Source organism: Gopherus flavomarginatus, chromosome 1 (assembly GCF_025201925.1).
Source record: "Gopherus flavomarginatus isolate rGopFla2 chromosome 1, rGopFla2.mat.asm, whole genome shotgun sequence".
NCBI classification, from domain to species: domain Eukaryota; kingdom Metazoa; phylum Chordata; order Testudines; family Testudinidae; genus Gopherus; species Gopherus flavomarginatus.
The window spans coordinates 191,311,299-191,325,345 of record NC_066617.1 but is presented as its reverse complement, the minus strand read 5'-3'; the positions used below and the strand labels follow the sequence as shown (position 1 = coordinate 191,325,345).

Sequence of the window (14,047 nt, the reverse complement as noted above, 5' to 3'; positions counted from 1 at the left end):
ATATATTACCCATATGAAAACATTAAGAGGAAGTTATTTTCTAGTTTCAGGTATTACAGTTCAAAGGGTAAAGACAATGGGCCATTACCTAATATCATGATGCACTTCTTTTTCATATTTTTTCTCCTTACGTTTCTTACAGCAACAGAAGACGAGAAAGGCCAATAAAAAGAGACCCAGAAGAGTTCCAATAACTGCTCCAGCAATTGTGCCAGCTGTATTTATAGCTAGAATAGATTAACACAAATTACTACAATACTGGCCTTTAACTGAATTTGCATAACTAGAGAATTCTCCGTTTACACCTTAAAATAAAAACAAATATTCCCTATACTGAGAAATATTACTGAACTGATACATGCATATTTATGTTTAAATTAAAAAAAAAGTGTATCACACAAACATGAAAAGACAGGTCAAAAGACTGACTTGTTTATTGGAGCTGAAAGAATGCTCAATACTCAAAAATATGACAAAATTACAAATGGTGTCAGCTACCTGTTCTACACCATAATTTCTTTTATAGATTACAAAAGGATCAAATGAGTTTATTTTTTTAACTCATTCATCAACATTTCTTATTTTGCAGAAACTACTATACAGCAAGTACTTACGGGGAGTGACATTTAGCACAACGAAACAGTCATCAGTGCCAACTCTGTTTGCAGCCACACAACTGTATGTACCAGAGTAGTCCTCAGAGACATTTTTCATAGACAGTTCACCTGTATCTTTATCTAAAAATATTGAAGAAACTAATTAAAATGTTCCATTCATGATTATTCAATATTTCAAAAGGTGTTAATCCATTACAACAAATTTTATTTAAAAAGTCAGTGTCTTAGTTATTTTGACATCAGTTTGAAAAAAATGAGATATTTGTCAAGCTGCAAAGAGCTGTCAATATAATACTATCATTCTTTTATGAATAACTGGAAGCTTATTCCATAGCATTTAATTTCAGTATTCGGTCTTGGTACTCCATACCACTAGTCTGCTGAGAATACTTCCTTGCCAAGAGTGTAAGGGATGTGTCTAACACAGGTAATCTGTGAGGTAACAGATCTTAAGACAGTAAGCCTATGCATTAAAAAAACTTAGCTTTTCAAGGTGAAATAAAAACAAGACCACAAAGCCTATTATCCATCTTAAATATATTACAATAGCAAAGGATAAACATTACTTAATAACGATGTCGCCGGAAGTTCCTCTGTGCCAGTTAATTTCCTCCAGTTGTAGGACAAGAGTGGGGAACCTTCTTGTGACACACATTTCAGGGTGAGATCTCTTCCAGTTTCCTGTGATCCTTCAACGTAGCATTTAGTCCTTGCTGGCTTCACTAATACATAAAGTATTATTTAAATTAATTAAAAGTCAGTTATGGTGTCCATTAATTAAGACTTAGCAAATAAATCATTTTTCACTGTACAAAACTTGAAATCAGCCTACATTTTAACTCTTATGTTTCATACAAAGGGCAAACCAATTTTTGAGCCATTTTCAAGAAATGTTAATTATTTCTACATTTTTGTCCTCCTCCTCCTCCATTCCACTGGGGGAGGAGGGGTATCAATCCTCTAATTTTTGAGCACTAAATAATAGGGCTGTCAATTAATCACAGTAACACCTGCTACTAACTGACATCAAACTTCATGGTATTAATTTTTTTTAAACACGTTTATCATTTACATGTGTGAGGGTGGAAGGCACCAGCAGCAGAGGGGGGCTAGAGCCCCATGCACCAAGAGGGGATGGAACCCCGAGCAAGGCTGAAGCCCAGAACCCCCACCCTTGACCCTCAATTTGAAAATATAGAAAACCCACAAAAACATAAATAAATGGTATTCTAGTATTGTTTAACAGTGCAATTAAACCTGCGGTTATTTTTTTTAATCTCGAGATTTAAAAACAATCGTTTGACAGCCCAATTTATCCACTTACAATTTAGTATTAGATTATGAATTTATTTTACACAAGCATCTCTCTTATTTTAAGTGTCAAATGTAATATGGCATGTAACGATTTGCCCTCAAAAACATATATAGCATATAGCATCTGTACAAATTATCTTACCAAGCACAGTCAACTGTATTTTTTGGCTTTCAACTCCAGGAGCTTTCTTCACTCTGCACTGGTATGTGCCTGTGTCTGCTGACTTTAGATTCAGGATATCTATGGAGCCATCACCAGATCTGGGATCAGGATTAGTGAACTGTACTCGTCCATTCATAGCTTCATAGTAATCATTATAAATCCTGTCTACAGAGTACATGATAATCTAAAAGGAAAAGAAAAAACAGGTATTTTCTTCAAACAAATCTGCATAGCACTTTGAATATTTCAAATGAACCACCGTTCTATTTCTTTGGAAGACATTTTTTCATGTGTAAAAATAATTCTAATCAGAACAATTAAAAAACCCCATCCAACGCAATTTATCTGATGAAAAATGAATAAACTCTATTAATAGCTGTTTAAAATTGCCGTGTGCTAATACTTATACTGTAAACCTCTGCATGAAGGGGTTTATCTAAATTTACTGGTATTGCTTCTAAAGAATGGAATGGGAAAGGGACTAATATTTTAAGATCTAAGAATTTTTTTTTAATATTTTCTTAGTAAAAGCAGACTTGTTTGGTTCAACACAGCATTGTCTTTATCAGTAACAATAATCTATGATTCTATGAAATGAAAAAAAATTAAAATAAAATTATCCTGGAGTTATTTTCTCTTTACCATTCACTAACTTATAGTGAGCAATCAATCGTCCTTCTAGATCTTAATGATGTTTATATAACTGGCATTCATTGTTTACAATTTCTGTGCATGGTGCTTCACAGACATGCAAGATCACAAGTTCCCTGACTTGAAAGAACAAAATTCAGAGAGCAAGAGGTTCTTTATGGGCAGAAAGCTTCAACATTCAGAGCTCTTACAACAACTAGGAATTAAAAGGTCTCTAAAAAGCTGTCTGTACTCACTGTTTGTTCCTTCTTTTGATTATCTGTTGGTATTAAGACCCATTCAACATCTAGTGGGCCTTGATCTTCTTGTGAGACAGTGAATGTACATGGCAATGTAACTTTCTCTCCTTGTGCTTTTTCAACCATAGGCTGGTTAGTTGAAGTTATCTTTAGGCCTTTTGTTAGACCTAGAAAAAAAAAAGTGGCAGTATAACAAGTGTTAAACCTCTACTAATTCAACAAACAATAATTCAAATCTATGGATAAACATTCAGTTTTTATGATAAACTTTCCATTAGACATAGGGCAAGATTTTCAAAAGTGGATAAATAACTTGCCCAATTATCCAAAGTGCTGAGCACCCAATAGCTCCCTTCACTGCAATAGGAACTGCTTGGAGCTCAGCATCTTTGAAAGTCAGCCTGCTTATACAGATGCCTAACATCAGGCACTCACTTTGGAAAATCTTGGCCATAATACACGGTTAAGTGTACAGAACTGAAATTGTCTAGTCAGACATTTTTAGCAGCGCTTACCCAACAAACCCTGTGCCATACTCTGTTATTGAACAATGAAACAAACTGGATATAATGTTAATCAGTTCAACCTGGGAGTCCTATAAATAGTCACTTGCATAAGGAAAAGCTACACTCTTCCTCAATTTCCATATCCTACACAAACACACCCTAGTTTTACGCAACGTAAGTCCTATAAAAAGCATACATATCAAAGGGTTTTAGTTAACAGTGACTTTTCACAACACTAAATGCATACCACAATCCTAATGCTACCTCTCTGGTAAGATAAGGGCATATAGCATACTGCTAAGGTCAGTTAAGTCTGACAGGACAGTTGTGAAATCTTGACGTTAAATTACTTGTTCTTGAAACATAAGGATCATTTTGCTTTAAAGGAATGGGTGGGTTAATCTTTTCCAAAAATCCTACTGCGTTTTCAGATTTAATTTTTGTGTCAGCCTTTTCTGCCTGATCTCCTCCTGGAAAAATCAGCATAATCCTCATTTGCATGGTATGCTCAAAGAAGAATGTGTTTCCAAGTGACAGTTTCTGCTCAATCCAATGCTTCGAAAGAAGCAAGAAACTATACAATGACCAAACAGGATTGTCATAAAAAAAGAAGATTTATGTAAGCAGCCGGAAGCTATCTTATATCTACAACATGTGTTAATCTGTCATGTTTTTTAGAGCAAAATCACACAGTATTTGTTTAGCAATCAGGAAATGTTCCAAAAGGAACATTTCACTGTGTTAACTGTGAGATGAACTAGAAAAGTATTTGATGTTTTGAATCTCTTGCTGGATGCGAACATCTTGCTGAAAGTCAACATTTGTGATAGACTAGTAGGTTAAGTGCTTAAAAATGGTAATTTATTATCTGAAGTAGTAACTAAAACTAAAATTCTGTACAATATTAAGATGCAAAATGCGACCTTGTACCAAAATCACATATGCTATGTAATATGAATAATGTTGTTCACCACGGAAGAGTACACACATTGTTCTGTAAAATGTATCTTCTTAAATACTTCTCTCCCTTTTTTCCCCTCCCATAGCTGCAAATTTTTCAAGCCTCCCTCCTCCATCCCGAAGGCTCTCTCAGATAAGGTGGCAAAAAAAACGCATGCAAAATGAAATTTTCTCTGAAATCATGCAATCGACCCGCAGTGAAAGAAATTATTTGATTGAGTGGAAGGACACAGTATCACAGTACAGGAAAGTGTCCAACAAACGTGAGGCCAGGAGGGACGAATGCGAGGCCAGGAGGGACGCTCGAGATGAGAAGTAGCGGCAGGAAGATCAGAGGAGGCAGGATGCAACACTGCAGCTACTGCAGGATCAAACAGACATACCCCGGCATCTGGTGGACCTTCAGGAACGGAAGCAGGATCACAGAGTGCCGCTTCAGCCCCTGTATAACCACCCTCCCCCATTCTCATGTTCCATAGTCTCCTCACCCAGATGCCCAAGAACGTGGGGGGGGAAGGGAGAGGCTCCGTGCACCCTGCCACTCTACCCCAGTGGACAGCCCAAGTAAAAGGCTGTCATGCAACAAGTTTTGAAGTGGCCTTTTCCTTCCTTCCCTCTTGTCCTCCTCCCACACCCCATCCGGGCTACCTTGTCAGTTCTCTCCCTATTTTTAAAATCAATAAAGAGTACATGGATTTTAAACGATAGTGACTTTATTTCCTTTGAAAAGCAAGCTGTGACTGAAGAGGGGAGGGTGAGTGGTTTACAGGGATGAGTCAATCAAGAGGGCAGGTTTTCATCAAGGAGAAAAACAGAACTCTCACATCATAGCCTGGCCAGTCTTGAAACTGGTTTTCAAAGCTTCTCTGATGCACACTGCTTCCTGATGCTCTTCTAACTGCCCTGGTGTCTGGCTGCGCATAATCAGTGGCCAGGCAATTTGCCTCAACCTCCCACCGCGTCATAAATGTCTCCCCCTTACTCTCACAGAGATTGTGGCGCAAACAGCAAGCAGCAATAACAATGGGAAAATTGGTTTGGCTGAGGTCTGAGCAAGTCAGTAAAGAGTGCCAGCGAGCTTTTAAACGTCCAAATGCACATTCTAACACCATTGCTCAGCCTATAGTTGAACAGCTCCTGACTACTGTCCCTGCTGCCTGGGTATGGCTTCATGAGCCATGGCATTAAGGGCTAGGCTGGGTCCCCAAGGATAACTATAGGCCTTTCAACATCCCCAATGGTTATTTTCTGGTCCGGGAAGCAAATGCCTTGCTGCAGCCGTTTAAACAGATTAGTTTTCCTGAAGACACGAGCATCATGAACCCTTTCCGGCCATCCCACGTTGATGTTGGTGAAACGTCCCTTGTGATCCACCAGTGCTTGCAGCAGCATTGAAAAGTACCCCTTGCGGTTTATGTACTGGCTGCCCTGGTTCTCCGATGCCAAAATAGGGATATGGGTTCCATCTATTGCCCCACCACAGTTAGGGAACCCCATAGCAGCAAAGCCATCCAATATGGCCTGCACATGTCCCAGAGTCACTACCTTTGGTAGCAGCAGCTCAATGATTGCTTTGGCTATTTGCATCTCGACTGACCGGTAGCTGCCTGGCGTTGCAAGCTTTCACAGGGCTATCGCCACTTCTCAACTGTGAGGGCTGCTCTCATCATGGTATTCTGGTGTTTCAGAGCAGTGGAAAGCAAGTCACAAAGTTCCATGAAAGTGCCCTTACGCATGCGAAAATTTTGCAGTCACTGGGAATTGTCCCACACCTGCAACATTATGCGGTCCCACCAGTCTGTGCTTGCTTCCTGGGCCCAAAATCGGCGTTCAACGGCTAGAACCTGTCCTATTACCAGCATGATCTCCAACGCGCCGGGGCCCGCGGTTTGAGAGAATTCTGTGTCCATGTCCTCATCACTCTCATCACCGCGCTGCTGCCTCCTCCTCGCCTGGTTTTGCAGGTTCTGGTTCAGCATAAAGTGCACGATAATGCGCGAGGCGTTTACAATGTTTATGGTTGCTGCGTTGAGCTGAGCGGGCTCCATGCTTGCCATGGTATGGCATCTGCACAGGTAACCCAGGAAAAAAAGATGCAAAACAGTTGTCTGCCGTTGCTTTCACAGAGGGAGGGAGGGAGGGAGGGGAAGGGGGCCTGACGACACGTACCCAGAACCACCCGCGACAATGTTTTTTGCCCCATCAGGCATTTGGATCTCAACGCAGAATTCCAATGGGCAGGGGAGACTGCGGGAACTATGGGATAGCTACCCACAGTGCAACGCTCCGGAAGTCAACGCTAGCCTCGGTACTATGGATGCACACCGCCAAATTAATGCAGTTACTGTGGCCACATGCACTGACTTTATACAATTGGTTTCCAAAAATCGATTTCTGTAAAATTGGAGTAATCCCATAGTGTAGACATACCCTATGTGTCAGCCTCATCCAGTTTCTGGCTGCTTGTTACCACATTTTTTCCAGTCTCAGCCAGTAAATACAGCCAAGAAAAAATAAGCACAAACCCATCCATCAGAGATCACATAGCAGTAAAGGACTTGTTAAAACTACAATTATTCTACATAGCAATACAAGATTCAAAAGATCTTTTAAGAATAATTTCAATTACAGCTTGAATAGCACTTAAGAAAAAAAGCCCTTGTGCACTTTGTTGAACATACAAGAATCCTTCCACGATTAACTTTATAGATATTACTACTGGGGGCGGGGGTGTCCGTGAGTCCCTCAATGCCAGTTGGTAGACGGCCACCATATCCCATCAGGCCTGATACACACAGTGCCCCAACATACATCATAAAGGTGTCATGTAAGATATCATATGTAAACTGTTGATATGCTCATCCTGAAAATCAGTGTGCTATGTATGTACAGACTGTATACAAAAAGTTATAGATGTGTGCTTGAAATATGTTCTTAAAATGTGTTTGGGAGGCAGAGCAAGAACCCAGCCTGCCCGAGACAAATGAATGTGTATTTCTTCTGACCTGATTACAGGCGGAGGACAATAGAAACACATTTGCATATAAAGTAAATAAAGCCATTAAACTAAACAAGCAGGAAAGAAGACCGTTAAACAATCTTGCCAGGGTACAGAGTCTGAACCCCAGGAAGGTTCCTGGCTCTTGAAACAGACACAATCAACTTTGAGTAATATAAGAGGGCAAAGAGAATCTAGAGATCAGTAATGTAGGGGTCATAAGAGCACAGCACCTTACTGAACCTCACACTCCCATGAGGCAATCCAAGTAATTGGTATAGATTTTAGAGCACTTAGAGGAACTGGGTTCTAAACAGAAAGATGTTCTTAACCTTAACTACAGCAGAATTATTGCTCTAATACAGACTTCATGCTAAAGTGAATTCAACTGATATAGTGAGTTAATGGCCCACTTCCTAGGAACTGAAGGTGAAGATGTTCTCCTGATGCAATATGCCTAGCCTCTCCATATGACTAGTAAGACAACACAGGTAAAGGGAGAAAGCAGAAAATTAATTGAAATGTCTGAAGATTCTTCTTTTACAAACCAAAAAGCTTTTAAACCACCAAGACTAAAATTAAGGGTTCAGCACTTCTAACACAATTAGGTCTCTAATTTTAAGAAATCTCCCATTGGTGCAACCACTGATTCAGCTGGATCAGTGAAAGCCTGAGTAGGAGCTATAAAGTAGGCAAGGCTCTTGCTACTTCCAGCATTTTTGATCACCAAGCACATTTAGTTGACAGTGGTAAAATTTTTACAATCTGCTACACTCTTCCCTACACTTGTCCCACGCAAGCTACCACCAGTGCAGCTGAAGCAATCATAGCACTAGTGGGATTTCCATATAGTCATGTTCTCAGCAAGTGGACCAGACCTAACATGTACCAGACCTACATTTCTCGTACTGCCTATGCTGTTGACATCCACTGTACCAGAGAAACAGAACCTTGTGCTGACAGGTAAATAAAGCAAAAATAGTTTTCAGGTGTTTGATTTTAAAACTGTGTTTTTAAGTTAGTGAATACAGTGTTAGTGAAGTTAGAGTCTTTGACTTTCATTTTAAAGTAAAATAACCAATAATATAACACCAAACATAATTTTTCAAGAAACATTACAGGCTGATGATGAAAGGGAAGGCAGAGCAGGAAGAGGCAAGGCTACTTCAAAGGGACTGTCATTAAAATTCATGTCCTGTTCACATTACTCATTTCCTGGTCACCCTTTCAGAGGTTCATTTCTTAGGCTACTTGCGAATAACATAACTGGAGTCGATGTACCTTAGGTCGAGTTACCATGGGGTCTACACCAAGGAGGGTTGACGGGAGAAAATCTCCCGTTCACTTACCTTACTCTTCTCATCAGAGTAGAGTACAAGGGTCGACTGGAGAGTGATCTGCAGTCAATTTGGCGGATCTTCACTAGACCCGCTAAATCGACCGCCAGTGGATTGATTTAAGAGCATCGATCCCTGCCATAGCGTAGACCTGCCCTTAGGCTATGGCTACAACACAGCTTATGTTGACCTAAATTATGTTGCTATCGGGTAATTAAGATGACAGAGGAGTTCTCTGCCCGTCGCCTTAAAGCAGCTACACTAGAGAGCTTACCGCGGTGCAACGGCACTGTAAACTCTTTAGTATAGGGCAGTGCTTCTCAAAGTCAGGCCGCCACTTGTTCAGGGAAAGCCTCTGGCAGTCCGGGCCATTTTGTTTACCTGCCGTGCCCGCGGGTTCATCCGACCGCGGCTCCCACTGGCTGCGGTTCGCCACTCCAGGCCACATGAGGTGGTGGAAAGCGGCAGCCAGGACATCCCTCGGCCCGCACCACTTCCCACAGCCCCCATTGGCCTGGAGCGGAGAACCGCGGTCAGTGGGAGTTGCAATCGGCCGAACCTGCAGACGCGGCAGGTAAACAAACTGGCCCAGGCTGCCAGGGGGTTTACCCTGGTGAACTGCGTGCCAAAGGTTGCCAATCCCTGTACTAAAGCCTTCTCTAAGCACAAACTTGTACCAATTTAATTAAATTGATGTTATTTCTGTTTAGGTTAAACCTGTTCTGAATCAATTTAAACTCAACAGAAATAAACGCAGTTTAAACCTAAATAAGTATCTACATAGCTTTTTACACCAAATGCTTAACAAAATCTATTTAAATTCACACCTAAATTAAACTGGTGCAACTCTGCAAGCAAACACATCATACATAGCTGATTGGATATTGAATCTCTTCCCCTCTCAAGAGTTTGACAGGACTTTGCATTAATTATAATAATAAATTTAAGCAGAATTACAAAAGTTCCTTCTCTCACCTACACTGGTAATCAGCTACTCTTATGACATTGTGATCCCACTGTTTGCATAGTCTTCCACCAAAACCAGGGAAATTAGGACCTGATACTCTTAATAAAAAAATTCAAAGAAATCTGTCCCAGCTCTCTTTATGCACTTTAAAGAAACAGGATAAAGAACACAGGCTATTTTCCCCCTTCTGTAGGTAACCTTTAATTCAAATTATTTGTTTTCTTTTAAAAAGAGAAACTCAATTCCAATGGACCAATTCACTATCATCTCCATTTTATTTTAGAAGCTCTGAATATCAAGTGCTGAAAGACAAGGTTTGAAATGTATATTAGTTAGGTGCATAAGGCCTAGTAAATTTTTAGAACATCTATTATTGAAAACTACCTTACCAGTGAGACAACCTAATTTATTCTAGAAGGCTCAGAGAAAGTAAAAAGAATACACACAAGGGAGAAAGGAGCAGTAGTAACAAACAAGCAGCAACTAGGGAATTAGTGAAAACAACTGGCAAAGATGCAGTAGGGAAGAAACAGATAGGAAAAGACTGCTTTGGCTAGTACTAAAGAAATCCAAACTTAATATTAGTGAGAATTTGAGAGGGCAAGGAAGACGAATCCACAAAAAAGAAAAAGAAAAAGGAGAAAGGTAAACTGAGGGAAAGAATGTGAAAATAAAACAAGTGGAAAAGAAAAAGCTATGGCTGCATTTAATTTACATAGCTATATTTAATTTAATTTCCCTGGAAAACATCCAAGAATTCTTAAATTTGGTAGGTTTGGAGTGCTTGGGCAAGAAAGGAAGAGATGAGATAATATTGCTGCTTACACTTCAGGGTATCAGGTTTCAGAGTGGTAGCTGATTTGTCTGTATCAGCAAAAAGAATTAGGAGTACTTGTGGCACCTTAGAGACTAACAAATTTTTTTGAGCATAAGCTTTTGTGGGCTAAAACCCATTTCATCGGATGCATGCAGTGAAAAATACAGTGGGAATATATATATACACACGCAGAGGACATGAAAAAATGGGTGTTGCCCTACTAACAATAACAAGACTAATCAGTTAAGATGGGCTTTTTTCATGTCCTCTGCGTGTGTATATACATATTCCTACTGTATTTTCCACTGCATACATCCAGTGAAGTGGGTTTCGGCCCACGAAAGCTTATGCTCAAAAAAATTTATTAGTCTCTAAGGTGCCACAAGTACTCCTCGTTCTTTTTACTTCAGGGTATGCAACTATTGTGGGTAATAAGGTAGATTTTTTTGAACTGAATACTACAGTAGCAGAAAATATATACATTTTTAAAGAATTGTGTAGGATATAAACCAATCCCTTAATTTAAATCTTGGTAGGCAAAAAGAGTTTTTCTAATACATGTTTTACCGAGTTGTGCTACCAAAGAAGATTATCTATATCTATTTGAAAGTCTTAAAGGTCAGCATGAATGCTAAAAACTGAGATTTACAAGTTAACTTCCACAAACTCTTTTTGCCGTTTGCTGAGGGATTACAATGCGAGTCAGTATCACACTATAAAACCTCTCACAGTCAGCGGCACTCCTAAATTCCTGCTCAGCATGAAACAAAACAGATCCACCAGGAGCCTAGTACACATCATATATGGCTTATGGCAACTTGTAAAAAGGAACTACTGCACAGAAGCTATATGATGTTGGTGAGAGTATTTTGAGGCTGTGCAGTAATCCAATAATTGAGTATTCTGGTAAGTGTAAACACCACTCTGTGTAAGCTCAAAAGCTTGTCTTTTTCATGAACAGAAGTCGGCCCAATAAAAAAAAAAAAATACTACTTCACCCCCCTCCTTGTCTCTCTAATATCCAACCCTGCAAACTAAAGAAAAGTAGCAGCTCTAAATGGCAAAGTATTACTGCGCAGAGATCATCATCATAAAATTACTAGCACAAATTATTTCTAAAGTACATCTAATGCTGTACAAACTCAGCTATGAGCAAGGCTTTCCAATACACACAATCTGCAAGCTCACTATTTTGTAAAAAGTTGAGGTAAAAAAATTTTTACTTCATTTGCCACCAGGTCCCTCTGTCAATTTTTGTGGGTTGTGTTACATATTGGATTATTGCAATATCCTCAACCTGGAATTTTAAATTGGTGCAAAATATAATGGCCTGATTATAATAAGTGGTGATTCTCAATGGCAGCACATGACACTTTTCTTTTGCGATCTACATTGGATGCCTATGGGTTTTCTGGACTGAACTGAAGTGGTTTTGACCTATGAAGCTCTAGAGTTTGTGACCTTACTTAGGCCATGTTTATAGTTACAACTAGATCAGCACTCCTGCAATCAATGCAGCAATGTTAATTTAGCAGATCTGCTAAGTCGATGGCAGAGCGCTCTCTTGTCGACTTCCGTAATCCAGCTCCCTGAGAAGAATAAGGTAAGTCAGTGGTACAGCGTCTCCCATGAACACAGCGTGGGACCTAAGTTATGTCAACTTCAGTTATGTAGTTTACATAGCTGAAATAGCATAACTTTTAGCTCAATTTACAGTTGTAGTGTAGGCCAGCCCTTAGAGACTACCTCTCTCCTTGTACTGTACTGTCACACTTGTGAACAGTGGAGATGCTGAAGCTGGATTCCTCTGAATTTAACAGAGGGAGCTAGAGTGTTCTATGTGAGTGGACTGCAGTTCTGGAACAAGCTTCCCCTCTCCCCAATATAGGCCAGGTCCATTGACTTTGAGGACACACTGGAAGGTAAATCTATTTGCAAGGGCTGCCATAGAGCATGAAGTTCTGTCTGTGTGGATGGAGAGTTCTGCTGGCTGTTAGTTTTACTTTTCTTTTTGCAATTTATGACAGGGGTGCCTAGGGCTCTTTTTATTTTTGTATACAAATCCAAAGTAAATGTAATCATGTTTTCCTATTTTAAAGAAATATTTCCCCTTGTGGCTGTATTAAAGGATCACACAAACAGGAGAAATGGATGCATACAGAAGAAACTATGAAAGTGGCAAAATGTGTCTATGCACAAAGTAAAGAAACTGAAAAAATTATATATGTTCTCCTCTAATTTGTTATATCTTGGGTGCTACTTGTAATAAATAGAAGGTGCAATAGTTTCAGTCGATATCATGATTACTGACAGGAATCTCTTTAAAAAGTTGCATACTCCAGTGGCAAAGACTTGCTAAGCATGTACTATTTTTGTGTCTACATTTAGAATATAAGAACATAAGAGCGGCCGTACCGGGTCAAACCATAGGTCTATCTCGCCCAGTATCTGTCTACCGACAGCGGCCAATGCCAGGTGCCCCAGAGGGAGTGAACCTAACAGGCAATGATCAAGTGATCTCTCTCCTGCCATCCATCTCCATCCTCTGACGAACAGAGGCTAGGGACATCATTCTTTACCCACCCTGGCTAATAGCCATTTATGGACTTAGCCACCATGAATTTATCCAGTTCCCTTTTAAACATTGTTATAGTCCTAGCCTTCACAACCTCCTCAGGTAAGGTGTTCCACAAGTTGACTGTGCACTGCATGAAGAAGAACTTCCTTTTATTTGTTTTAAACCTGCTGCCTATTAATTTCATTTGGTGACCCCTAGTTCTTGTATTATGGGAATAAGTAAATAACTTTTCCTTATCCACTTTCTCAACATCACTCATGATTTTATATACCTCTATCATATCCCCCCTTAGTCTCCTCTTTTCCAAACTGAAGAGGCCTAGCCTCTTTAATCTTTCCTCGTATGGGACCCTCTCCAAACCCCTAATCATTTTAGTTGCCCTTTTCTAGTGCTAGAATATCTTTTTTGAGGTGAGGAGACCACATCTGTACACAGTATTCGAGATGTGGGCGTACCAGGGATTTATATAAGGGCAATAAGATATTCTCAGTCTTATTCTCTATCCCCTTAATGATTCCTAACATCCTGTTTGCTTTTTTGACTGCCTCTGCACACTGTGTGGACATCTTCAGAGAACTATCCACGATGACTCCAAGATGTTTTTCCTGACTCGTTGTAGTTAAATTAGCCCCCATCATATTGTATGTATAGTTGAGGTTATTTTTTCCAATGTGCATTACTTTACGTTTATCCACATTAAATTTCATTTGCCATTTTGTTGCCCAATCACTTAGTTTTGTGAGATCTTTTTGAAGTTCTTCACAATCTGCTTTGGTCTTAACTATCTTGAATAGTTTAGTATCATCTGCAAACTTTGCCACCTCACTGTTTACCCCTTTCTCCAGATCATTTATGAATAAATTGAAGAGGATTGGTCCTAGGACTGACCCCTCTCCATTT

The 14,047-nt window shown here is 39.8% G+C and overlaps 1 protein-coding gene across 2 annotated transcripts in view; it reads right to left on the bottom strand.

Annotated features, from left to right (window-relative positions):
* Nucleotides 1-14,047, bottom strand: part of CXADR (CXADR Ig-like cell adhesion molecule) — a 57,239-nt gene that overhangs the window by 23,276 nt on the left and 19,916 nt on the right. For both annotated transcript variants that reach the window (XM_050960425.1, XM_050960418.1), the window contains exons 2-6: nucleotides 2,982-3,151; nucleotides 2,074-2,278; nucleotides 1,184-1,339; nucleotides 615-737; nucleotides 89-227 (exon numbers count right to left, since the gene is read on the bottom strand). In XM_050960425.1, the coding sequence (XP_050816382.1) occupies nucleotides 89-227; nucleotides 615-737; nucleotides 1,184-1,339; nucleotides 2,074-2,278; nucleotides 2,982-3,151 (793 nt within the window). The remainder of the gene's footprint in view (nucleotides 1-88; nucleotides 228-614; nucleotides 738-1,183; nucleotides 1,340-2,073; nucleotides 2,279-2,981; nucleotides 3,152-14,047) is intronic.